A 24,929-nucleotide genomic window follows, 5' to 3' on the forward strand; every position below is an offset into this window, starting at 1 on the left:
GGTGCGGTTTGCGAAAATCGAGTGGAGTGGAAAGGAATAGAGGAGAATTAGCTGGGGGAAATTTATAAGCGCGGCTGAAGATGCGAGAGAGGGCGCTAACGCAATGTTCTTTGCTCTAGACCTTTTAGAGGTGGTTGGGTTGTTAAGGTGTTAAGTGAATGGGTCGTGTCGGGCTTAGTAAGTGAACAGACGTTCTTTGAAAGTGCTGCTTGATGCAAGTGCATGCGACAAAGCCGGCAGGGTGCATTCACCATGTGTCTGTCTCCTTTGTGAAATTTCAAGTATACGTGTTTTGTTCGAATGGATTTTGCGGCAATGACGGAGATTCTGGCATCTAGTAGTGGTTTCAAGAATGGAAACCAGCTTGCTGATCCTTAGCCGCCATTTTTTTCGCAGTGGCAGTAGCTCGAACCATTGCACTTGGTTCTGCCATTTATACCAGCCGTGTGGAAACCCTAGAAGGAAAATGAGATTTAACTTGTTCTATCTAACAGTGCAGAGACGCTGGCTTTTTATAATAGCCAGTGTCTGTTGTTTGTGTCTGCCTGCACAGGTTTGTAGAGAAGCCTGGAAGCGAAGCGAACAAGTCAATGAACTTTAGGTTATCGTCAATTGAATCTATAAATTCCATTTTAGGAGCCACTGTAGAGAGACAAACTAAAGAGCAAAGCCGTACTGCTATGGCAACAAACCCCACTGCACTGTGTAATTACCCCCGCCTAAACGCACGACTATGGAAGAAAGCAATTGTCGCAAACCCGGGTCAAACAAAGGAAACACCCCCAAATCTTCCCTCAGTGAATTCGCCTAGTGTCACAAGTTTACTTCCTGTTCCACTTCCGTCCCTTCTGACCATTTTTGGGCGTGTACCGGCTCTGTCCCATATTTTGGCTGCCCGTCTCAGAGCCTGGGGGTGAAGAAGAGTCCGTCTCTGAGGTCCAGCGGCTCGTACTCACACTCGTATTGCCTTTGTTCGGCTTCGGAGGCGATAAAGGAGCCGCCTCCTCGCGGGGGTTCGCCCAGCGGCTGAGGAGAAGGCTCGCCCTGACCTTCTCAGGGTCAGACTTCGGCAACGACCCCATACCCTTCTCGGCCCGCTGCTCCAGCGGAGGGAGATTAGCGGGTAAGCGTGAGCGTTGTGGAGTGGGCTCTGAGTTGGTGCTGGCACAAGAGAGCTGCGGCGGTGGGGTGGACCGGGTGGTAGCGACCTGCCCGGCAGTAAGGTCTTGAGAATCTGTGGGAGTCGGTGGAGCTATAGTATACTTGGAGGCGGTAGGGGTCGGTGGGCTCGCAGTGTTGTAAGTGATGGTAGGGACGGTCTTGGCCTCAGTGGCTTTAGGGTTTACGAGAACCTTCGTGGCCGCAGTGTCCTGAGTGGCGATAGGGACCTGCAGGGCCACGTTTTCTTGGAAAACGGCGACGATCTGCGGGGCCACAGCATCTTGAGAAGTGACAGGGGCTTTTAGGGCCTCTGCTTCCTGAGCGGCGGGCTGGGACGCTTCCAGCGTTGGCATGGTCCGCTTGAAAACCGAGATGCTCTCGCCACTTAGCTCCTGGCGGATGGGAGCCGTAGGAACCATGGTCTGGGACATGCAATCCTGCTAAATACGAGACACTGTTAGCGGCTGCTCTTGCTCGGAGTGCTGTAGTGCTCATGTTTTAGCGAAAAAATGGAGAGGGATGGTAGTGTGAACGTACCTGCTCGGTGGTCTCGGACTTGTAGGCCTTGTTTAAGGGCTCCTGGTTGGCGGCGACGCGGCGGATCTCTAGGACGTAGTCGCCGAAAACATGGCGAAAGGGCTTCATGCCCTCCTCGGTCTCGGGCGACTCTGCATGGGCGGCGGGACTAGCGGTCGTAGTGGTCGGCGTGGCAGGTGCGTGCATATTACACTGCGCATGGAGGAGAAGCTCGAGAGCTTCAACACGCTTCTCGAGAGCGCTGCAGCTGGTGCATGGGTTGCTGGGGACTTGTGCGATGCTCTGTAATACTTGTTAGCGAGACGTTTTGGTAGGATGTAGTGGAGCTGGGACACGAACACGAACCTTTTGGCCTTGTCCAGTATCGCCGGAGCTGACGTTGGCGGAGTGGTTGTTGTTAGAATCGGCGATCTGATTTCCGTGATGGGCTTCCTCGGCCTGGTTGCCAGTGGGTATCTGGTTGCGCATTGTAGCCGGGGCCGCAGTCACCTGAGGAGCTTCTCCAGGTGGAGAGGCTTCAGTGCAGGGAAATTCAACATCATTGGAGGCCGCCTGGTATGCTCTGAAAGGGTTGTTGTCGAGACCGCCACGCATGGGAGCAAACCCGCCGCGAGCGTTTCCAGAACCGCGACCGCGGAAGCCTCCACCGTTGTTCGACGGGGAAGAAAAAGTAAAATGTGAGAAGCGGCTTCCGTCTGCCATCTTCGATCGTCAAGTACGTATTTATTGGAAGGTTATTGAAAGGTTGAGGGAAAGAAGAAAATTGGCGATGGTGGATTCTGCGGGAGCGGGATCAGAAAAGGTGGTGGGTGAGAGTAAGGGAGTAGAGGTAGGGGGAAATTATCTCGTGCTCGGCTAATACTTACTATATCGATCCTAGCGGCAGCGGCAAGCATAGCCTAGAGCCTTCTGGGAAAACCGATCCCCTTATAGTAATACCTAGAAAAAGGATATGTTTGCTATTCCTCCGCCGTTAATTTTTTTAAAGTGCCGGTGGCTTAATAGGTACTTAGGGAGAATGGTTAATAAAAGAAAGCTATGCCGTTAATAAAGCTTCTTCTCGCTGTATAACAAATTATTACCCCCGTCGAAGAATAGAAGAAGTAAGGCTATGAGAAAACACCATTTGCCGCAATTATTTAGAACAAAAGAATTAAGAAACCATCATCATCCAACAGTGAAAGCCACTCAGAGCATTCATCTTTCTAATGCTCCCCCCGATGACTTTGCTAAGTGCAGAGTTATCTACTTTTCCTACCACTTCTTGCCGTTCGGACAGGTCTTCTTGGGCCACTTGCTTCGGCCCATGCTAGGCTTTCTCTTATCAGGACTCAGAGGCGAAGATGCATCCGTCTCACCCGTAGCCCAGCGACTTCCCATCACACTTGTCTTACCCTTGTTGTTGCGGTTAGTCTTTGGAGGCGAGTCCAGGTCCATGTCTTCCTTCGGCTCCGACAGGTTGAGTCTCAGTCGGGGTCTGGCGACCCGACTGCTCCGGGGAGGTAGCAGTGTTATCGCTCGTGGCATCCGAGGGGAACTTCTTCCCTGCCCATTGACTCATGTCCAAGCTGGCCTTGACCGTCCTCATGTCCGTTTTTGGAAGGGAGCCCATGCCCTTCTCGGAGCGTTGCTCCGGTAGAGGAAGATTAGGAGGCAAGCGACTAGAGCGCTGCAGGGTTGCGTCGGTGTGAGCATCGGTGCGAGGAACTGTCTTTGTCGTGACAGGAACCTCTGAGTTCGCCATATCTTGAATGGTGAGCTGCGGGATATCGGGCATGGGAGAATCTAGAGAGGAAGCTGAAAGCCTCTTTCCTTTCGACTCCTGGGGAACTAGAGTCGTCGGCTCAGTGGACTCGCTCATGATAGTGTCCTTGGGGAAACTGGACATTTTCGGCGACTGCTCCTGCTTGGTGTCAGTACGTGCTGTGATGCCGGGCCTTCTGGAAGGGAAGGAAAGGGAGTAAGAGAGTGGGGTTTAACGAACCTCAATGGCGGGCTCTGCCTTGTCGTTCTTGGCCTGAGATTCCGGGCTGATGCGTCGGATTTCCATGACAAAGTCGCCAAACATGTGGCGAAATGGTTCGACGCCCTTCTCGAAAGCATCGGCGAGGTTACTGACATCGGTGTCGGCGGAGGTCGCAGCATTGGAAGCGTTGTCGACCTTGTGGTTACTCTGCACGAGGGCTTCGAGCTCCACAATGCGCTTCCTGAGAATAATGCAGTTGTTGCATGAGATGGTAGGGCCGTCGGAAGTCTGTCGTGAGATACCCGTTAGTAAAGCTCTTATTTAACTTTGGATGGGTGGAACTGGAGACACGAACCTTGTTTCCTTTCTCATCTTGGCCAGATGCATCAACTTTATCTCCGCTGGCGATTTCGAGGGTCTGCATTCCAGTGGAGACCGTGGTTATACCGTCCTTAGGAGCTTGTGCGTCCTTCGGAACTGGGACGCTGGAAGAAGCCTGAGAGCGGTTGACCTGCCGGGGCTGCATATGGTTGGAGATAGCCTGGCTTATAACGTATGGATTACTTGCGAAGCCACCGCGCGCCGACATAAGCCCTCCGCGGCGGTTCGTGGAGCCGCGACCGCGAAGGCTTCCGCGGTTGTTTTGCTGAGAGGAAGAAGAGGGCGAAAAGCGCGAAGTGCCTTGGTTACCGGCCATCTTGGACTGGGAAGAGCAAGTAGTGGATGAAAGTTTGAGGAAACGTGGCAGTAATGGAGTTGTAGGACGCGAAGAAGTGGTGGGGAGGAGAGTAGGAGCTGCGGCGGTGGGCATTTACCTCGCGCCCGGCTAATACTTACTATATTAGGCCTAGCGGCGGATTGCGTAGCCTAGAACGTCCTGGTGAAAACTGTCTCGTTATAGTAATACCTAGAACAAAGGATATATTTGCTGCTGCGCCGCTGCCGCCTGTTGGATTCTTTGTTTAAAAAATGCTAGAAGCATGAAATTTTGCACCAGGTCTTCGCCATTCGCTGATATAAGGTTTTTAAGTCACTGAGTAAAGCCACCATTCAAGGCGCATCTCACTCCACGGTAAAGAAAAGAATTAAGTAATTATAGCCGCTCAAGGAGCAAGACTGCCAACACAAAAGGATAAGAAGAAGTAATTGTCGCAATGACCCTAGAAAAAAATATTGAAAGAAACATCCATTCATCACTGAAAGAAACCAGGAGTTTCATTCTCTCGACGCTTCGCTCTAAGCTGCCAGTAATTACGCCAAGGGCAGAACTACTTCTTTTGAAATTTCTTGCCCTTCTGGCCGTCCTTCCTAGCCCAACGGCTCTTGCACATGTTCCTGTTGGGCTTGGGGGAGTTCGCCTTCGCCTCCAGGTCTTCCTTGCTTATAGCCCACCGGCTGTGTTCCATGCTTGCCATGCCCTTATTCGGGACAGACTCCACCTTCTTCTCCGGGTTCTGTTCAGGTGGGGTAAGGGCCGGAATCTGGGCCGGGGCCTGGGCCGGATCACTAGAGAAATGCGGAGTTTCAGCACTGTTGTCGGCGGTCTTCGTCTCTAGGCCTGTCTAGTTTCCTGCCTAGCGGCTCATGCCCATGCTCGCCATCACGATCTTAGGGTCCGTCTTGGGCAAGGAACCCATTCCCTTCTCTGCGCGCTGTTCCAGCGGCACACGGGCCGGGGCCGTGCGGCCGGAGCGCTGAGGGGGGATGTCGGCATAGGCGACGGTGCGAAAATCAGGTGTCTCTGGCAGAGCAGGGGCCTCTTGGGCGAGCTGAGGCATTTCCGGTCTGGGAAGTGTCTCTGTAACGACCGGGATAGTCTACGCCATGGACTCTTTGGTAACAGGAGTCACTGGTTCGGTGGATGCATCCATAACGTCCTTCTGGGAACGAGCTTCTGTCAATAGCTACATTGATTGATGTCAGTATGTGCTTAAGCTTTAAGAGGGAGAGGAAGTAAGAGAGGGGATGGAACATACCTCGAGTTCAACAGTAGGCTTAGACTCTTTGCCCTCAGACTTGCTCGCGGGCTCCGGAGTGACGCGACGGACATCAAGAACATACTTGCCAAACGAGTGACGGAAAGGCTCAACACCCTTCTCGAAAGCCTCGTCGTTGGCGGCAGGACTGTTCATGCTGGTAGGCGCCTCACCGATGGCGTTTGCCAAGTTGCTAGCCTCCATGAGGGCTTCCAGCGCTTCGATGCGCTTCTCAAGTGCACTACAGTTAGTGCGGCTGTTGGCACTCTGCTATATTATTGTCAGAAAATATCTTGATGCGAGAAATGGATCTGGAGATACGAACGTCGTGGCCGGGGTTAGCTCTGTAAGAGTTTGCATCGTTAGAACCGCCCGGCTGGTTTCCGCCGCTGATGTTTTCAGTCTGGGTACCGGTGGAAAGAGTTGAAATCGAAGCGCGCTGGAAATCGTTTCCGAGCTGAGAGTTGTTGGCATTGCGAAGCTCCTTGTTACTGGAGACTGCATCGTTCGCGAGGTACGGATTAGTGGCGAGGCCGCCACGCGCCGTCATAAGACCGCCACGCGTTCTCATGTGCCCGCTGCGGCTGTGCGTGGAGCCACGGCCACGAAGGCTTCCGTGGTCCTTAGTGGGGCTGGCGGATGGAGAAGGGCGCGTAATGCGTTGGTTCTTAGTCATCTTCGCTTCAGAAAACTAAATACTTAGTAAAGGTGGAAGTTGGACGGGTTAATGAAAGACGAAGGCAGGATAGCGTTAAAATAGAGAGAATCTGCGGGACGCGGTGTAGTTATTGGGGGAAGGGAGCTGGCAGAGGTAGGCATTTATCCCGCGCTCGGCTAATACTTACTGTATCCGGCCTAGTAGCGGTAGGTGCGCGGCGCAACCTTGAACGTCCTCGTGAAAACCTCCTTTTTCGTATTAGCGTCTAGAAAGAGGATAGGGGTATGTCGCTATATAGAAAGGTTTATAAATCTAAACAGTCTCATTATCAGCGTTTACAGAAGGTAAACCAACCAAGGTAAAGCCATGCCTCTAGCGAGGGCTACATGTCAAAAAAAAAAAAAAAAAAAAAAAAAAATGAATTACCGCTGCTCTAGAGGCAAGCCCATTAATAAAAGAATAGGAAAAAGTAATTGTCGCAATACCCGTTAATAAAAGGTTGAGAGAGTAATTATCCCAATGCTCTAGAACAAAAAATTAAAAAGAAACACTACATTCAATACTAAAAACAACTTGGAGCATCGTTCCAAGCCGCCAGGGATTTTACCAGGGGCAAAACTACTTCTTTAACTAATTCTTGCCCTTAGCGCCAGTTTCATTCTTATTCCAGCGACTCTTGTTCAGGTTTGTGTTTACCTAAGGAGAGTTCGTTTTCTCGTCCTGGTCTGTCTCTTCCATAGCACCTGCCCAGCGACTGTTTGCCATACTTAACACACACCCCTTATTGGGGGCCGGTGTAGGCTTCGTCTTAGAAGTCTGCTCCGCCGGGATAGAAGTGCGTGTCTAGGCAGCCGAGCGATGCGGAGCCGCGGTTATAACAACCATGTCGACGAACCCTCCTCCCTCCCCTTACAACAACGGCCCCGGCGCCCCCAGCAACCCCAGCGGCTCCGCCGACCCCGAGCTGCAAGGATTCGTCGACGCCCTCCACATACACATCGCAGGCCACCCCGCCCCCTTCCGCCTCAACGTCACCAACTACCGCCACTTCCAAATCGCTATGGACATACTCCACGAGGACATCGCGCGCCGCGAGCGCACGTCGGCCACGTACACCGCGATGGAGGACTCGCTCGCGAGGCTCAACCTATCCCTTCGCATCATGGAGCGTGTGTGGGTCTACGCTGCGGAGGTGCTGCGGGAGGAGGCGGAGAGGGAGAGGGAAAGGGAGAGGGAGAGGCTGCAGGAGTTGGAGGGAAGGGTGCGCGCGGTAAGTGCTATATGACGTGCCTATCCAGCGTCTACGGGCGTGATGGTGTGGGCTGTGCTAACGGTTGTGTGTGTTGCAGTTTGTTGAGAGCGTCTTGCGTGAGGGCGAGGAGCTGGTGCTGCCGCGCACGGAGGAGGAAGTGGAGGAGCACGATGCCGCCGTCGAGGTATGTGGTTCCCCTCTCTCTGCATGCACGTGAAGAACGAACTATACTGACACGCTGGTAGCCTGTTGGTGCTGCTGCTGCTGCGCCGCTCGAGCTGGAGGTGCTGATGGAGGAGGGGGCCTTCGACAACATGGTCAACGTCGCTATGGGCGCCGCCTTCGTCGTCGTGAAGGTGCTGCTCGCACTCTGGGGTCGTACTTAGCGAGGGAACGAAGGGGTGGGGAGGGGCTGTGAGGAGAGAGGTTTCAGGTGGGCGGGGTGGGGTGGATTGAATGCTGGAATTTGCGAGTTGAGAGAGTGCAATTGCGCGTATGGTGGTGTTATTTTCGTGGGCTTTTGGGCGCTCTGGTGGAAAAGCTATGAGACGACGCTTATTGGCTTTAAAGGCAAGCAGTAGGTATCAGTGATGATGCCTCTGCCAAAATTATATCTCGAACATTCTACAAGCCAGCAGAATAACGGGTACCCGTACACAAAGTTTTGTCAAATATAAACACCAGTGACAAACACACATAACCTATAAACCCCTACCAAACACAGTAAAACACCCATCACCCACCGCGCCCATCCCTAAAACCATCTCATTCTAACCTGCCCAACCCTCCTACAACTCACAACCACCAAAACAACCCACCACAAACGAAAAATATTCATCAAACAGCCCTACGGCATCGGCACCGGCGTCCCGCTATTCGACCACGACCCTATCCTCTTTACACCCACCTAGGAGCGCGTGCCGGTGCGGGAGCAACGCCGCGGCATGGAGCTACAGATGTGGATGCAGGAGTTGCGGTTTATAGAGCTGGCGAGACGGCAGAGTACAAAGAACGGGAGGGGAAATAAGAGCGTTGGTGGGTGTGTTCGGGGAGGTGGGTGCGGGATTGTGCATTTTGTATTTGCATCTTCGAGGGTGGGGGCTGTGCTGACGAGCTGTAGGCGGAGGGGTAGGCGGCTCTGCGGCGGGCTGGTGGATGGCGCTGAGGATTCTGGGGGTTTATGTGCTTAGGGGGTGGGGCTTTTTGGGCTGGGGTTGCGTGGGTACGGCGCATGCGGGTGTAGTGATGCGGTTTGGTGCTTCTTCTCTAATTATAAAGGGCACTGGAAGGTCTCTCTAAGTGATTTCTTGATATAAATCGAAAGACATCACATCTTCTACAAAGGAGAGTCGTTTCTCGATATTTAAGCTTGAGACGGGCACTAAATACAAAGACATGCAAGCTCGAGGCAGTACTTGAAAGAGAACTCGATAATACTTAACATGCGGCCGCAAAATGGGCGACTGCGACGCAGCCAACGGAAAAATCCCCGGCTCATCACCTTCCTGAAAGAGGATTAGCGGCACTATCGCGTAGCAGGCGCGTAGCACTGAAAGTCGCCCTCGTACACAAACGGTCCTCCCTTCCTCTTCTCTTCCACCGCTACCATCAATCTCTTCTCGACAACATCCTCAATTCCACGGCTTCATCACCACCAAAAAGCCTTCCCGAGTCCATCTCTCACTGCGACACCTCTTTCCATCAATCTTCAATAGAACGACAACCATATAAACACCATGACTCACTCCGGCTGCTCCAACGCTCACCACGGCCCTCCTCGGCGTCCTTCCCCAACCGGGCACACCCACCACCAGAACGCCCACACCACGGGCCTACCTCCACGCCGGTCTCGCACCATGCCGGCCCCCACCTGCCGCCCCAGAACCTCCATAGAGAAGCCGATTGATGACGATGTAAGTTCCCATTTCCCTACATCCGGTCTTTAAAATCCTCACTAACAACACCGCAGCACTTCATCACATGGTGCACGTATATCCAAGAGCAGATCGTGCATCTCCTCGGCTACCGTCCCGGCACCGAGAATCCGCCTCTCTTCGTAAGCACCCTCCCCTTGTCTCTAGAAAGGAAACAGCGCTACCGACATTAAGACAGGACTCCCGCAACCACACCACCACCGATGCCGCACCTACCCCGGCTCCTCCTACCGCTCCTACTACAAGCGGTAACCACATCACCGTCCCCGCCCGCCCCGTCACCACCACCCACAACTCCGCTGCTGCCGAATTCACTCCCAGCGGCCCATTAATCGATGTCTCTGTCCTCCCCAAGCTCATCGACATCGAGGAGGACACTGGGGCTACGACGCCCGCTCTGAAGGATGAGACAAGGGGGATGCTCTTCGAGCTGATGTAGGGGCGTGTAGTATAGGCTGCTGAACCGAGCTTTTTGCGTGTGCTGCTTGTGTCGTGCGTAGTGCGTGATGCTGCTGTGAGCATGTTGTGCTGTGCTGTGTGGTGTTTGTTTGAATGGTGTGTTATCTTTGTGGTGTAGCTATTTTGCATGGTATGTATTACCGTCTTGGGTTTGCTGTGTACACTCTCCTTGCGCGGAGGTGGAAAGGGTTTCTGTTGGATAATGATGTGCTTTTTGTAGCGGCGCTTTGCTTCTGGGAAGTGTTGTATGCTGCTATGATACGAGCAGATGCAATGGATCATGTGTATATGCTACTAGAATATGTATACATATATCTGAATTCGAATGCTACAACCGACGCATATAAGCTTCTCACACACATAAACGCCTTCAAGGACCTCTAGGCAGCATGGCAATTTCAAAGTTCGGCAAATCCACTATGATTTGAACCAACAATTCAGTTTCACCTCTTCTTTCGGCCCTACTCTTTCGGCCGGTAAGTCAGGCCTGAAACATTAAACTCGTCCACGCCCCACGCCCCCGATACCTCTCTTCTCCACACCACACCACATCATGGCGGACCGAACCAGCAGCTTCCCCGCGCCCGCATCTGCACCCTCTGTCCCACTCTACCAGCGCCTCTGGCAGTGCATTCCCGGCTCCACAGACACAGCCACCGAGCCGGCCGGCCGTCCTGCTGCTGAGCCATCTGCGGAACCACGCGATGCAGAGCTCATGCCCAGCTTCCCCCAGCCTACCAAGGAGCTGCACGGTCTTGCCAAAGCCTCGTCAAAAGAGGACCTCGAGCCGCTCGGCGAAGACTTCGAGCTGATTCACAACAGCCGCATTCCCAAGAACCTGCCAATCTCAGTCCGTCCCATCTTCAACCCGCGCAAAAGAGCATTACTAACCGCACATAGAGCAAATACCGCCTACGCGCCGCTCTGTCCACCAAGCCGCAGACGAAAGAAGTAACTCCCCCCTCCTACCCCATACGGCCCCCACCCAACCCGCACGGCCACACTAACGACCCCCCAGCAATACGCCCTCCTCACCGCCCTACGCTCCGCCCTACAGCCGACAGAGCAGAAGCCCGACCTAGCGCATATTATAGCGCTCGTCACGGAGCTAGAGGCCTTAGCGCGCCGGCTAGAGCTCGAAGAGCTCTTCTGCGATGAGGGGAGCAGCGCTTCCGACCACGTGAAGCAGCATCTTGGCGCGCGGAATGCGGTTTGTGCGTATCGGAGGGAGGAGAGTCGGTGCCCTGAGGAGGTGGTTGCGACGGCGGAGTTGAGGTGCTTAGGGGGGGAGAGCTGGGTTTTGCTTTAGGTGGTTGGGTGGAAGGTTGGGGCGGGTGCTGTGGTAGGGTGGTGCGTGGATTGTCTTTGGGAAATGCGACTCATGATGGAAACGTCTCTTAGGTCGAATGAAAAAGGCTTCATTTGATAATATCAGGACTTGATTTGATTCACGTCTTCTCCCTAAAAAGAGCAGAAGAATTGCTAGCAAAGCGTAGTACTTAGTAAACAAGTTAACAACCCTATGCTCCTCTCACCATCCTCAGCGCTCTTCCACGCGCAAACCCCGCCATTATCTATACAACTAACCTCCTAAACCCTAGGCACGTACCGGTAATCCTACACCCACACATCAGTGATACTCAGAGTACCAACCTTCAAAAATACAGCACTTACAAGGACACACATACACCAGCCGAGAGGTCCAGCCAAGGAGGAAGCAGAAAGCAGGGAATCAAATAACCCCCAAGCGCATGATTACGCCGCCCCGAAACCACATGTAGATGACGTAGAGGAGGGTTAACAGCATGAGGATCGTGGGGATAAAGTCGGGTATCATGTCCGCGGCTGTGTCGACGTGGGTGGACATGGTGAAGGCGGTGGTAGGGTGGAGAGGAGTTGGTGATGTGTGCGCTGATGGTTGGGTTTGTCGCTTGCGTGGTTGTGGCCCGTAGAGAGAGGAGACGTGCGCCGCCGTGTAGTTGGGGAGATAGAGGTTTCGTAGGCGTACGGACGGGTAAGGTGGTTGAGACTTGGAAGGGCGCGGGATGTGGTGGCTCTGAAAACATGCCCCGGCAGCGTGCTTTCCCGTGACCTCGAGACGGGCAGCATGAGCGCGCCGACGCACCTTTCCACGCTTACCTACCTCTCTGCCTTGCTACCGCCATCAACATCACGGTTTCAGCGTGCCATGCTGCTGCCTTCAGGCCTCTCTTTCTGTCTAGCTACCAGCTTGTCCTATGCCGCCATGCCTTCCGATCCGCTGGCAGCCAACCACGACGAAGCCACCGAGGCCATGCAGCACCGGCTGGCGTTGTTTTGCCCTCCATACGCAAGACAACACGTTCTTCTCGATGAAAGCGTTTTCCGGTGACGATACCACATTTCCAGAAACAACCGGCCCGCCTGCTCTCGACGAAGCACCGCGTTCGGAGTTTCGGAAACACCCGAGAAACTCGCTGCAATGCCCGCAGTGCTAAGAAAGGGAATTCCCTTTCGAACACCAAATGACTGCATCTCGACGATAGAAATTTAAGACACACTACCAGACGCCGCTTCGCAGCGGCCAGAGGCACCAAGTCACTAACTCGGCCCTAACTACGCCATCGCGCCCACCACTGCTGGAAATGATGCTGTTTCTGAAAAGTTCTTTCAAGGCCGAATCTCGGACAGTTTTTCAGGGCAATTTGCGGGGAGCGGTAGTCATCCATCGGCTCTTTTATCAAGGCTTGGGAAAGAGCCACAACGAGAAGCCCGCTCAGGCAAGCGCACCAATAGTCTGTCTTTCGTTCCGGATGTACAAGGGTCGGTTTTCTTAGGGTATATCCACGGCCAATCTTCCATTTCAGGTTCTTCGGCTTATACTTTCCTTTCGGAAATGCAGTATATCGCCCTGAATACTTTTGCACCTAAAACTTCTTGGTCAATGTCCAGGCCAAGCGATTTTAAGGACATACAACATGCTCAGCCCCTCGAGGCACAGCGTTGCTAGACTTGAATAACTCTGCTCGGCCACCGATGCTGTAATTCGTCCAATTTTTTGATGTTTCACGGCTGCCGCGAGTAACACTCTTTCATCCCGTCTCCTCTGCCCGAGATCTTTGATCGAGCTGCCCGAAAGCTCAGCGCCAGAACTGATTTCTGCGATCGAAAAAACTGGAAGCGGCCTACTCAATAGACTTTGGTTCCCCGAGGCGGAGCTTCAGGCACCCGCGCACATGGCCGGCCGCTACTGCGGGAAGGAAGCCAGCTTCGAAATGCTCCAGGCTTTGCGCGACGGTTCCAAGCCCCCATGCCCACCGTTCGTAACATCGAAGAGCCATATTTGATGGGACTCACCAAGCTCTTCAGCTTCCATGGTTTGTCTATTTATTTTACTTCAGAGTTTTTGCATTTAACTACTTCATACCCATGTTAGGCTAGGTAATCCGACCGACCAATCCGACCGACCGACCGTCCACCCGCCCAAAGCCCAAGCGTCAAACCGACCGTCAAACCGACCGACTATCTGCCCGACAGGCCGACCGACCGACCGACGGTCGAGCAGCCCAGCCGTCCAACCTTCTAAAACCACGCTAGGCGAAAACAGCAAACCGCAAACTCCCCAACGCACCAGCAACCAGCATACTAGCGAACATAGTAGCGCAATCCGCTTGGTCGATTGCGTCGGTCGGTTTGAAGCTTTGTGTTAGGCTGAAACCCCGCTGGCATTGAACAAATCGCGATACACACACAACAGTACTAAAAAATCTTTCTGGACTACAACCAATGCTTAGAAGCTATATCTCTCGCCTCAACATGCTCCATACCACACCTCCCTCACAAAGCGACAGCAACACAACAAAAACCCCCAATGCCAACAATCCTGCAACGGCATCTAACAGCACCGAAACATAGTCATCCATCTTCCAGGGCCTCACTCCGACGAAAAATCACTAGCAGCGCCCTCCCCGCACACCACCGACCGACGAGACGACGTCGACACAAGCTTCGCACGACCCTCGGCCCCTGCTCAGTCGGCAAGATCACACTTCATAAAGACAAAATGCCAAAGCAATTTCCGAAGATGCGCCGATAGTTCAGTGGTAGAATTCTTGCCTTCCAAGCAAGAGGCGCGGGTTCGATTCCCGTTCGGCGCAGAATTCTTTTTGCTTTTTCGCAGAATGTTTCGACGATGCGCAACCGTTGGGGTTTGCGTGGGTTCCTATCGGTGCACGGCAAAGCATCTCCGTGGCTCGCGTGGATCTCCGTTCGGGCGATGCATTTCTTTTTGCTCTTGTCAAGAGCATCAAGGCAATATAGATGGATGGCGTGGGGGGTTTTAGCGCGTTGTGGCCTGCTGTTCGCTTACGCTGGCCGAGGCTAGAGAAACGCCGGAGTCGCGAAATTTCTGCTGGAGTCAACGCTGCTGCTGCTGCTGCTGCTTGCGCGGAGAAGAAGTTCTTTCGCAGCAGGGTTTTCGCCGTCCATTGTCCCCTGGGCTCAGGAATACTTCAAATCATAAGCCTAGCAGCCAAAATTATTTTCATCATCAACATCAAACAGCATCAGTGGTTTAGTGGTAAAATCCATCGTTGCCATCGATGGGCCCCGCGTTCGATTCGCGGCTGATGCATTTTTTGCTCTCTGGGCCGCCATCCCCCCTCTCATCCTCCTTCCATCCCTTTTTAAAAATTTCTTTTGATTTTGCTTTCGCGAACGAGCTAGCGAGCTAGCAAGTAATGCCGGGCTAACGCCGAGCCACGGCTGAAACTTTTTCGACACAATGGTGGTGTTTGGAGGGGGATATGAGGGAATACTAAGAATTTTGCTGTTACATACGACCATAGGTCACAGAATACAAGGCATCCCGTCCGCTCTGCCATCTTTAAGCTGTGAACCGGCTGATTAGTAGTTAGGTGGGTGACCACTAGCGAATCCCAGCTGTTGTATGTTTTTGTTTTTGTTTTAGGGGAGTTTTGTGGTGGGTTGGTTTTGGAGAGGGGGGGGGGGGGGGGGGGGGGGGGGGGGAGCTTGGTGCGTGGAGTTTTCTCTTTTTTGTTTTTCGGGGTTTGTGTTTTCCACGAGGGGTAAAGAGGGGGTGAAGGATCGGGGAAGGATAAGGATAGGGCTAGCAGGTTGCTGGTGGGTGGAAGGTAGAGAGTTTGTAGTTTTCGTAGATGGGGACGTGGTTGTGGCTGTGGATATCTCGCATTTAATTATTTTTATCATCTGCGGTTCTGGGCTGTTGAGTGCGGGAAGATCAGCTTCTGCCAAACTGCAGCGGCTAAGACAAGTAAATTGTTTTACCTATCTAATTCAGGTTCATTTTCATATGCGGATATTTCATTCTCGTCGGCTTGGTGGGCGTTCCCTTCGATGCTTACGGGGTATGCAGGACCAAGAACATCTGGGAGAGACAGCACAGCACTACTCCGTACAACGGCCTTGGCTGCTCGCCCTGCCTACATATTTCCACTCGCACTCTCAACTTCTTCTAAATGTCGCCCTCGCTCAATTCTAAAAGCAACACCCGCAGCCCTCTCTAACTACCACTACAACCACCACCACCCTCCCCTCCCCCTGCACTTTCCCACCCAAACACTACAAAAGCCCAATCCCCAAATTTGCCACCATCAAATCAGAACAACAGCGGTTGTGTAGTGTAATGGCTAGCACTCGAGATTCTGAGCTTCGGAACATTCTCGCAATCCCGGTTCGATCCCGGGCACGACCTTGTCTTTTTGTCTTTTATCTCTTTTGTGTTTAACTTTCTTGTTCTTAATTTTTTGCTGCGTTGGTTTTGCTTTTGCTCCGCACACACAAATAATGACAGTGCGAAATCTCGTTTTTCGTTTTGTCTGGTGGTGGGTGCTGCGTGTGCGGTGCGCAGGCTGGCGTGGGCTGCCTGCGAAGTTTTTCTTGGGTCGGGCCGATGGGCGGGCGCGCCCGTTTGGCGGGCTCGGTCGGTGAAGTGCGGCGCCGCGTTTCTAATGGGCTTTTTGATTTTTTGCAGACTGCGAGGTGCGGCGGGAGTGTGTTTGGGAGAAGGGCGTGGTCGAGACGGGTGGTGTGGTGGTCTTGGTGTTGGAATATAGGTACAACAACGAATGGTTATTTCAACAACAAGCCGGGTTGGTGTAGTTGGTTATCACGTCAGTCTAACAGGATCGTATCTTGCGAGCACTGAAGGTCGCGCGTTCAAGTCGCGCATCCGGTATTTTTTGCGTCTGGCGGAAATGCGCAGACTTTTTTTCTGGGGGTTTTTTTGCTTGCGGTTTTACTTTTGCGGGGGTTGGGCCGGCGCGGAGGTGGTCCGGCGCTGAAGGAAGAATCTCTTGCTTGATGCAGTCTGCCTTCTTTACATCTGTGATGGGAGCCAGCATATATGCCGCTCCTTTGTCTGTTAGTGTAGCGGTGGCTCAGACAAAAAAAAAAAAAAAAAAAAAAATGAAACAAATACAAAGATTAACAGGTCGTGCCACTCCTGCTGCCTGCGCCGCATGCGCGCACTCTGCTCTGGTTGTGAGCGTGTGTGGCGGGGCATGAATGGCGCGAAAACGGGCGAAACCGCGGCCGCGGATGGTTATGCCGCCGCTGATGCTCGCGACGGGTTGGTCTTGATGTGGGGGATGCGTCGGAGGTTACGGTTGGTGGACTCGGGGAGGGTCATCTTGGTGGAGTGCTTGGCTGTGGGGGTGATTGGGTTCTCCGGCAGCGAGTGCCAGGCTCTCTCAATACCGTTGCGAGACATGCTCGTCTTGTTTACGTTGTCCTGATGGAGGGGGCTGGGCTTGAGGCGGGCTTGATGAGAGAAGTTTCGGACAAGCAAACTTGGAAGGGGTTGCATACGGCTTTGACGTTCCCAGCTCCGGCTTAATGTCTTTTCTCTTCATTGTAGGGGCTGTGCGGCACCCTGCGCTCCGCGTGCGTGTGGGGAGGAGAGAGCGTGCACGGTTTGCTCCTGCCCCAGCGACATTGTCGGCTCTGGAGCAGCGAGGTAGAAGCTGATTTTGGACGGACTGCAGTGTTTGTTTGGAGCATGTTGGTGTGTGTGACTAGTGCAGCAGTCAGCATGCCGATATGTTATTTGCAACAGAATTTGGTCGAAAAGCTGCCCACCCGTCATTTTGGACGAAGAAAAAGACGCAACTTTGGTCCCGAATGCGCACTTGAGGAAGAAGGAGATATGAACTCCACGTACCGTGCACGCGCAGCAAGAGCATGCAAAGCTGTTGTGAATGTTGCAGTGCGGCAATGCATTGGCATCAGATAATGCTCCGGCACGAGCTGACCCAAGCCGCAACGAATTATCCAAGGCGGTCCATGGAGGACAAGACGGGAAACCCCAAGCCAGGGTGTCTGTAGAATGTGACTCCAAGGCCAAGGTGTTTATGATTCTGTGTCGAAGTTTCGCCGCCTTGGTTTTGTCAGGGTCCTGAGGAATGCAAGACCGGTCTTTCCTTCGGTGCTTGAAGGCGAAACCAGAATTGTAAGGCATCTGCTTAAACCTCAGAAATTGGAGTAGTCGAGCCCGTGGAGCGAAGATATCGGTATCCACTGGGACCGCCGCGATAAACTTGCCCTGCGGGTCTGACAACATGGCGCGCGGACTCATACTGCGTAGCCTAGGAGCGTGAATATGATCTGAAAACCCTTAACCCATCCCGGATGAGGCTAACTTCGGAAATGTCGCCATATGCAAGCTTTTGGATCTCGCGCTCGGCTGCTCGACACTGCGGCGCGAGCGAAGAGTGAAGAGTAAACGACGCTGTACGCTCTATGCTGGAGAGAGACGCGCATTGTGGTGTAGGATTGTTGTTGACCTGTAGGACAACGGGATTATTAAGGGTAGCATATCTACGGACTTGCGTTGAAGATCGAAGAGTAAGGGTTAATAGCCTGACCTCGGAGTAGCGAGAGGTGCATGGCGCCGCTACGTCCGAAGGGGGCTGATTGGGGCTCGAGCCGGTGGTCGTCTTACGCACGCTTCCAGTAAAGTATTAGGGGGCGTTTCTCGAATCTCGACCCGCAGAACGACGGGACTATGGATGCTGCGCAGCTGCACGGCTCTGAAAGGTATGGGTGCGGTAATGTAAGGAAGATTAGTATGGGTAAGGCAACAGGATAACGCCCCGGAAGTATTGCTACTTGCTGAGTAGAAACGGTTCGTCCAAATGTTCGTATGGAGCGTAGTTGAGGATGGGTGGGATTGATTTGTGGTATAGACGGTGAGGAAGAGCGAGACTTCGGGAGTCTCTGTATGTAGACCAGTGTATTGTTATCGCGTGGTCGAAGTCCACTTGCATCTACCGGAATAGAGGGCCCTGCTACATCAGAAATTAGTTTCCGCAGACAAAGAGAAGAGCAGGACATACCAACAGAGAGCCCTCAATGCTCTATCACGGCCAACCATGCGCGTAAGCAGCGATATCTCGATCGTGTTCATGGGTGCGATTCGTGCCTGAGGGTGAAAATATTGGGTTGTTGTTGTTATTAGAACAGGCAAGCTCGTGCAGCAAAGGCAACTGCCGTGGATGATTGATGCGATGCTGATGAGAACCGTAGAGGCGTGGAAGAAATATCTGGAAGTCTTGTCGTTGCCGCCTTCTCGATACTGTTACACCAGACCACGTAAAGAAGTTAAGACTACCTAACGTTCCTGCTTAAATGCGGTAGTGGTGGAAGGAAGGAAGGCGCTGTGGGATGTGGTTGATCGCGTCTCGAGCGGAAGGAACAAGGGCGAGCGCACCTCGCTATGGAGTTGATGCGAGGTAGCGAGGGTAGCGCTGTCTGCAGCGGAAGACTGGTGGCGATGCTGATAATAGAGGAGGAAAGAGAGAGAGAGAGAGAGTAAGGAAGCGAATGACCGGATACCGTGTAGTTGGGTAGGTTCGCAAGACGGGAGCTCTTATCGCGGACCTGGATGTGCCCTGCCTCGACAGTGCGCTGCATAGCGGCGGAAGCGGACGCGAGATACGGCCGCATGCACAAGGTCCAGCGGCGGCATCTACAACCCAGCAGCCCATCCAACCAACCACTCTGCCAAACATGCCCCATCAAACACACACCCCATCCCACTACCCCGAAACCATGCGGCTATACCACCCTCTAGAGCCATCAGCCGCAAGTCCAGGCCATAAGACCGTCTATAACAATCAGCAACAAGCAAACACAAACACCTACCCGCCTCCTCATCCTGCCACGCACACCTAACTCTACTTGCTCCCCCTCAAACGCACTAGCAATCACCCACACCATAACCAACCACCCAAACCCCCGCACCCGAACCAGCAAACTAGTAACCTTACTAAGCCACAAGCCGTCCTTAAACACCACCTCAGTCCCCAGTCTTCACTCTTCCGCTCCCATCTATCGTCTCTACGGCAAAGGGTGCGCGGTTAGGTCGGGTTGGGCGATCGCTGAGATGTACGGTATGTTTTGGTACTGTAGTATTGAGGGTTTGTAGACGGGGATTAGTGGCAGTGCTGCTGCTTATGCTCTAGGTCTGAAAACGTAAGCTAACCTTGCTGTGCGGGTGCCATCTTTCGTTTCCATTGCCCTTAAGACCAGACAAGGCACTGTCTGCGCAGTCTTTGGCTTCTGCAGGCTCTTTGTCGCTGTCTGTCTGATTCTTTATGCTCTTCCGTTTTATCTTTCGCTGTTCCTGAAATATGCTTTGTCCGGCCTTTCCAGCCTTTCTTTGTCTTGTACAGCCGCCCAGTTGAAGTTCTAGATGGCACTGGCTCGATCTCTTTGTCGTGGTCGGGAATGTATTCTTCTGGATCATGCTGTGGTGGCGTATGTGGAGACATAGCACAGGGGCGTTGGGGTAGGTGAAGAGGCGGATGTGCTGGACTTCTACGCTGTCTTGATAGGGCTTCTTTGCATTTGTTCGAAGGTGTTTGTAGGTTGTGGAGGCGTTGTGGATGGGCTTTTCGAGCGGGAACCTGCGTGCAAGGCCGTTAACAGGAAATGAGGCGCTAAAGAGGGCAGCTTTTGCTTTTCTGGTAGTGTAGAGGCTATTATGGCGGGTGGTGCTGATGTGCGGCTGTGAAAGCACGAATTGACAGGGTAGATGCTTCATGCACTGACGGACGGCCTGTGGAAAGTCAAGAGGACAGGCAGCAGATGTTCACGAGAAACCCTAAGCATGCTCAGGATCTATAGATTGATCATAGCTGCAAGCCAAGAGGTAGATCTACAGTCTATCCCAAGCAAAACCCGTCATTAAGCCTCCTTCCATTCGAGACAACTGAGATGTGAGCAAATCCAGCGCGGCATAAGAGAAAGCGCAGCAGCGCTACTTGGAAGAGCAAACAAGGTAGTCGTCCTCCTTCAACTGAGTATCCTTGCCCATGAACTTCATGTCCTTCATGTTCTTGAGCGCCGCAGTGGCGACATCAGCCATAATCTCTTCCTTCAAGAAGCCTCTGGTCAGGCTCTCGAGCGCCTCTCCGCCCGTGTTGCGCTTGACAAAAATTTCCAGCACGAGCTTGCGCAGCGGGCTTCCTCGGTTGGTGTCGTGGTACGCTTCGTACAGGACGTCCGGGGGGCAAGGCATGGCGAGCTTCTCGAGCTTCAGCAGCTCCCTGGTCGCGTGGTCCTGCAGGCCGGGGGCAGAGAGCATCTCGCCAAGAACCCAGACGCGGCAGAGGTCGCGGTAGAGATGCTGCTTGTCGTTGGTGGACGGCAGCTTGCCTGTGTAGAACCACACGAGGGCCTTGCCGAAGATGTCGGGGTCGGCGTCCGGAAGTGAGTCCCACTCCATGTCGGCCTCGATGCAGTCTTTGAGCGCGCTGCGGAAGTAGCCGCTGTGGGCGAGCAGGATGGCCTCGTGCGCGTGGAAGGACTGAAGCTTCGGACCCTGGCCGACATCGATGCGGATGGAGGTGCTCGTGAGGGCCCTGGTCTTGTTAGCGGACAATGCTTTGGTGTGGTGGCTTGGGTGAGAGGTGAGGACTTACGAGGCGGACACGGACGCTGAGTGCGCGTCAGAGGCGGCCGCGTTGGAGAGGACGGTGTGGATGACCGTGCCGGACATGTCTGAGTCTGTCATGGAGGATTTCGGTGACGAAGGCGACGTCGGCGAGTGGTGGTTGGTGTTTGGAGTGGAAAGTAGACGAGAAGGTTCGGAAGTTGGAGACTCGAGGGCTGGAGACTGTCCTAAGAACGACTTCAGGAGCGCACGGACGCGTTGCGTGGTGTTTGGGTGAGTGTGCGTGAAGACAAACGCGCTTTTGGGCGAGACAGGTTGGCAAACAAGGGCCTGCAGCGTGACGATAGCAAGCAAGCAGGGGCGAGAAGGTGCTCCTGGCAGGCAGACTTGAATCACTGATTCCTCACTGGTAGTTGCTAGCATGTTCTCCGTCAGTACAGGCGTGTATAAGTACGAGGTCGTCGCCTCCAGACGTGCGGTGAAGGGTCGCATATTGAGAGAGTGAGAAGGCGTTGCGAAGATGCGGTTCTGGAAATTTCACTTGGTGTTTGTTGACGGTGGGAAGGAGCTGCCATGCGGCCGCTCACCCTCCGAAATGGCAAAGGCATTACTCTAATCTTCACACGGCCTCCCTCTCTTCACACAGTATACGCTGAAATCCCCGCTAGCGGTGGTTACTGAAAATGTCCTATAACAACCGCCTTGTTCTTCCTCTCCTTCACTACATTCAAAGACTCCAATCCCTTCTTCAACAACAACACTTTCCTGGATCAACCTCACCAACAACGCTCGCACCAATTTTCAAACCGAGAACCAAGCGCATCACTTCTAGTGCCTGTTCATCTCTCATTACAACAACAGCGAGCAACCCTCACCGATCCACGAGCAACAGTATACTTTCATCCATTCCACGAAAAGTATATACCATCAACAATGGACTTCGAACGCATCCCCCGCTACCCGCGCATCTTCATGCACCCGGCGGGTAGGAGCCGAAACCTTGCATACATGATGATACTATACATGCTTCCCGTCAGATACATTCCCTATGTTGGCGACATTATCCAGCTCATGGAGCGCACGAGGAGCGGCCCTTTGACGGAAGTACCACCCAGCTACCCTGACGAGATCACCATGCCCTCATACATCTCGGGCGAGAGGCAGCTCCCAACCAGAGGCCGCCAGTTACCACAAACAGCCCTGCAGTTCACGGAGACCGACCTCGATCGCGCTGCCACCAACGAGGCAATCGATCGCATCCTGCAGCCGATCACTGAAAGCCATGCAACAACGATGGCAGCACGCATCATCGACCGCCTCGAGTATCTCATCGAGAACCATCTGGAAATCTACGGCGTTCCCACAAGTTTCACCGCAGGCCGGAAAATAATCGCCTGCTTCCTCATCCTCTTTGGCCTGGAGCGGGCCTTCAGGGATCCAATCGGAGAATCCCTCCTCAGCATCTGGATCTACATCCCTCTCGCGCGCGCAATCCACCTCGGACGCCGCTACGGCATAATAATTGAAGAGGAGATCGAGGCGCCGCCCCGTCGCCCGGAGGCCGAGGTCGAGGCCGAGGAAGCTGCCCCATCCCAAACCCACCGGAGCCACGCGCGCAGCATCAGCAACATAGCCACGGCTGCGGAGCCGCAGCCTCGCCGCCGGAGGAGGGTCATTACCGACGAGGAGATGGAGACCTTCTTCGACGCCGACGATCCCCTCGCCACTGGCTACGACATCACTCGCCGGCATCTCGACTCAGACGAGGACGACATCATCATCGAAGTCAGCGAAGACAGCGCCGACGACGAAGAAGAAGAATCGTCGTCCGACTCCGACTCCGAGGAGGAGGAAGAAGTAGCATACGGATATTACGACGAGGACATCGACTTAGACGACGAGTCCGACGACGACATCCGCGACATGTGGGGGGAGTGGGAACTCGAAGTCCAGGAGCGCGAGGACGAGGACGCGCCGCCCCTGCCACCTCTTGACGTCGGGAAATGGCTCGTCGACGAGGATGGAGACAGCGACGTCGATATGGGCGATGCGGAGGAGCAGATTTGCGCTATCTGCCAGGAAGTGCCGACGGGGGGGGTTGTGGTCACGGACTGTGGCCATTTGTTCTGCAGGGAGGAACTGCAGAGGTGGGTTGATGGCAGTCGGAGTTGTCCTGCTTGTCGGGGGGTGCTGGAGTAGACTTGGCGCAGAACGAGAGCGGACTGATAAGTATTTGCGTACATTATAGACGGCATTTTGAAATAGAAAAACGCTTTGGAAAGCGCGATCGAATGAAGATTTGGTTTTGAGAATTTGATTTTGTGCCGCACTGTGGCTACTTTTGATGATATGATGCGCGTTCTGAGTTTGTAGATACGCTATTGAATATGCCATTGCGAGTCCTGTGGGATACCTTTAAACACAAGATAGTATTTAATATTTTACAGAAAGAAGCTAGAGACACCAACAACTTCTTTCGAGCACTATTAAATCAGAAATACTTATACCATGTTTTTCGAACCGGCACGGAGAAGGTATCATGTTTCGTGGGGTTAAAATATATTCCAAACATGGAGATATATCTTAACTTACATATGAAACAGCACTTCAGCCTTTAAAAAGACCATTTCCAACAGAACTTACAGTTACAGATACCTATCCCAGTGCCAAAAGTCTACTCACAAGACCACGACCAAATAAAATCATTCCCCCAACCCTCCTTCTCTCTCATACACCTACTCGTACAGAACCACCAGGCTATATCCCACCAGGCTATATCCGAACTACAATCATTTCTCCAATAGTCACGCCAGAAGACAAAGCAGAACACGACTACAGACAAAGATCACGCCGCGCACAAAGAGCCAAACAAGCAAACAAAGCACATAAGCAAGTAGCGCCACTAAAAATATAAAAAGTCTTTCCTAATTATCCGCGGAAGAAGATCTTTGTCTAAAAACGATATCACGAATTGCCGAGTCCAAATTCCCTTTTCTTAACATAGCACACCACCCTTTCCAACCCAACAATTAACCACCCATACTAAATTTTTCCTACATCCAACGCCAGCTCAGCCCACAACCAACGCCAGCCCGACAACACCACCACCACCACCAGTAGAACCAGCACAATCATCACAACAACCGCAACCATGCCTCCAAGCAGCCAAAAAAATAATAAAAGAAAACACGCCGAAACCGCCGCCTCCCTCGACGACACCATTTACACCACGCGCCGCCGCACCCCCTCTCCCCGCACCCCGGCCCGTACGCCCTCCCCTCCCCTAAGCGACAACGCGCGGCGCGTCGCGTTCGGGCTGCGCAGCCTCAAAGCCAAACCCGCGGCTGAACGGCCACAGCATGCATTCAGCAGCGCTCGCTCGCCGTCACAGCACCCTCCGCGCGGCGCCGCAAATCCAGGCAGCACACCCACACCCACAGCCGCCGAAGAAGAAGAAGACGCCGCCAAAGACGCACACGACGAGACCGCCCCCCTCCCCCCCGGGCAACTCCTCCTCCCACAAGCCCTCACCTCCCCCCTCACCCGCGAACGCGCCATCCGCGCCATCCAGGCCAACCTACCCGCACCACATAGATTTATTCCCACCTCCGCGGCCTTGACGACCTTCGCCTTCGAGCCGCCCGAAGACACCTTTTCTGAGGACGAGCACGCGCGCTTCGTCCGCGCGGTTGGGGACGCGGGGAAGGATTTTGAGAGGATTGCTGCTGTGGTGGGTGGGGGGAGGAGCACGAGTGAGTGCATTAGGTATTGGTATGCGTGGAAAAACGACCTTAAGAGGGAGGGGGAGTGGAGGGGGGTTAAGCGGGGGCTCCGGCTAGGTAGGGAGAGGAGGGAGCTGCGTGGTTTGGCGGATGTGGATGGCGCGGGGGATGGGGACCGGGGGTTGGTGGTGCTGGCACGGACTGCGCCCTCGTCGGAGCGGAGTTGTCTGCCTAGCAGCACGCCCAGTAGCCCGTAGGATCTTTCGGCCTCGAGAAGCACAATCGGCAGCGGTATACAAATTACTTCGTCCCGCCGCGTCCGCACCAGCAATATTAACCCCCGACGCCC

At 53.7% G+C, this 24,929-nt stretch overlaps 10 protein-coding genes and 4 non-coding genes across 14 annotated transcripts; 9 read left to right on the forward strand and 5 right to left on the reverse strand.

The window, feature by feature from the left end:
• Window positions 1-821: 821 nt before the first annotated feature.
• On the reverse strand, window positions 822-2,292 carry K452DRAFT_301556 (uncharacterized protein; the record flags this gene model as incomplete). The annotated part of the gene is made up of 3 exons (XM_033542457.1): window positions 822-1,601; window positions 1,699-1,980; window positions 2,044-2,292. 3 exons carry the CDS (start codon window positions 2,290-2,292, stop codon window positions 822-824), a joined length of 1,311 nt encoding a protein of 436 aa, XP_033393540.1.
• A 660-nt stretch (window positions 2,293-2,952) lies between these two features.
• K452DRAFT_301557 (uncharacterized protein) lies at window positions 2,953-4,361 on the reverse strand (the record flags this gene model as incomplete). The annotated part of the gene is made up of 4 exons (XM_033542458.1): window positions 2,953-3,093; window positions 3,155-3,601; window positions 3,683-3,952; window positions 4,020-4,361. The coding sequence occupies 4 exons, from the start codon at window positions 4,359-4,361 to the stop codon at window positions 2,953-2,955; spliced, it is 1,200 nt and encodes a 399-aa protein (XP_033393541.1).
• A 571-nt stretch (window positions 4,362-4,932) lies between these two features.
• On the reverse strand, window positions 4,933-5,442 carry K452DRAFT_301558 (uncharacterized protein; the record flags this gene model as incomplete). The annotated part of the gene is made up of 2 exons (XM_033542459.1): window positions 4,933-5,214; window positions 5,269-5,442. The coding sequence occupies 2 exons, from the start codon at window positions 5,440-5,442 to the stop codon at window positions 4,933-4,935; spliced, it is 456 nt and encodes a 151-aa protein (XP_033393542.1).
• A 39-nt stretch (window positions 5,443-5,481) lies between these two features.
• On the reverse strand, window positions 5,482-6,681 carry K452DRAFT_321527 (uncharacterized protein; the record flags this gene model as incomplete). The annotated part of the gene is made up of 3 exons (XM_033544400.1): window positions 5,966-6,681; window positions 5,641-5,910; window positions 5,482-5,568 (listed from the first exon to the last, which is right to left on the reverse strand). Exons 1-3 carry the CDS (start codon window positions 6,314-6,316, stop codon window positions 5,482-5,484), a joined length of 708 nt encoding a protein of 235 aa, XP_033393543.1. The 5' UTR covers window positions 6,317-6,681.
• Window positions 6,682-8,876: 2,195 nt separating this feature from the next.
• Window positions 8,877-9,923, forward strand: K452DRAFT_339467 (uncharacterized protein; the record flags this gene model as incomplete). The annotated part of the gene is made up of 3 exons (XM_033545302.1): window positions 8,877-9,463; window positions 9,520-9,606; window positions 9,663-9,923. The coding sequence occupies exons 1-3, from the start codon at window positions 9,287-9,289 to the stop codon at window positions 9,921-9,923; spliced, it is 525 nt and encodes a 174-aa protein (XP_033393544.1). The 5' UTR covers window positions 8,877-9,286.
• A 573-nt stretch (window positions 9,924-10,496) lies between these two features.
• Window positions 10,497-11,252, forward strand: K452DRAFT_301562 (uncharacterized protein; the record flags this gene model as incomplete). Its single annotated transcript, XM_033542460.1, has 3 exons — window positions 10,497-10,793; window positions 10,844-10,894; window positions 10,962-11,252. 3 exons carry the CDS (start codon window positions 10,497-10,499, stop codon window positions 11,250-11,252), a joined length of 639 nt encoding a protein of 212 aa, XP_033393545.1.
• Window positions 11,253-14,008: 2,756 nt separating this feature from the next.
• Window positions 14,009-14,079, forward strand: K452DRAFT_t130. Its single transcript has one exon. It is a non-coding gene; the product is annotated as a tRNA-Gly (tRNA).
• A 405-nt stretch (window positions 14,080-14,484) lies between these two features.
• K452DRAFT_t131 lies at window positions 14,485-14,555 on the forward strand. The gene has a single exon. It is a non-coding gene; the product is annotated as a tRNA-Gly (tRNA).
• A 272-nt stretch (window positions 14,556-14,827) lies between these two features.
• On the forward strand, window positions 14,828-15,336 carry K452DRAFT_278018 (uncharacterized protein; the record flags this gene model as incomplete). The annotated part of the gene is made up of 1 exon (XM_033539349.1): window positions 14,828-15,336. A coding segment is annotated over one exon (186 nt), but the record flags the coding sequence as incomplete, so codon positions are not given.
• Window positions 15,337-15,573: 237 nt separating this feature from the next.
• Window positions 15,574-15,656, forward strand: K452DRAFT_t132. Its single transcript has one exon. It is a non-coding gene; the product is annotated as a tRNA-Gln (tRNA).
• A 392-nt stretch (window positions 15,657-16,048) lies between these two features.
• On the forward strand, window positions 16,049-16,139 carry K452DRAFT_t133. The gene has a single exon. It is a non-coding gene; the product is annotated as a tRNA-Val (tRNA).
• Window positions 16,140-20,222: 4,083 nt separating this feature from the next.
• Window positions 20,223-20,807, reverse strand: K452DRAFT_235200 (uncharacterized protein; the record flags this gene model as incomplete). Its single annotated transcript, XM_033537413.1, has 1 exon — window positions 20,223-20,807. A coding segment is annotated over one exon (585 nt), but the record flags the coding sequence as incomplete, so codon positions are not given.
• Window positions 20,808-21,756: 949 nt separating this feature from the next.
• Window positions 21,757-23,057, forward strand: K452DRAFT_339469 (uncharacterized protein; the record flags this gene model as incomplete). Its single annotated transcript, XM_033545303.1, has 1 exon — window positions 21,757-23,057. Exon 1 carries the CDS (start codon window positions 21,792-21,794, stop codon window positions 23,055-23,057), a length of 1,266 nt encoding a protein of 421 aa, XP_033393548.1. The 5' UTR covers window positions 21,757-21,791.
• Window positions 23,058-24,009: 952 nt separating this feature from the next.
• K452DRAFT_311971 (uncharacterized protein) lies at window positions 24,010-24,837 on the forward strand (the record flags this gene model as incomplete). The annotated part of the gene is made up of 1 exon (XM_033543487.1): window positions 24,010-24,837. One exon carries the CDS (start codon window positions 24,010-24,012, stop codon window positions 24,835-24,837), a length of 828 nt encoding a protein of 275 aa, XP_033393549.1.
• Between the last annotated feature and the right edge of the window lie 92 nt (window positions 24,838-24,929).

This window comes from Aplosporella prunicola (assembly GCF_010093885.1).
Source record: "Aplosporella prunicola CBS 121167 unplaced genomic scaffold K452scaffold_26, whole genome shotgun sequence".
NCBI lineage: Eukaryota > Fungi > Ascomycota > Dothideomycetes > Botryosphaeriales > Aplosporellaceae > Aplosporella > Aplosporella prunicola.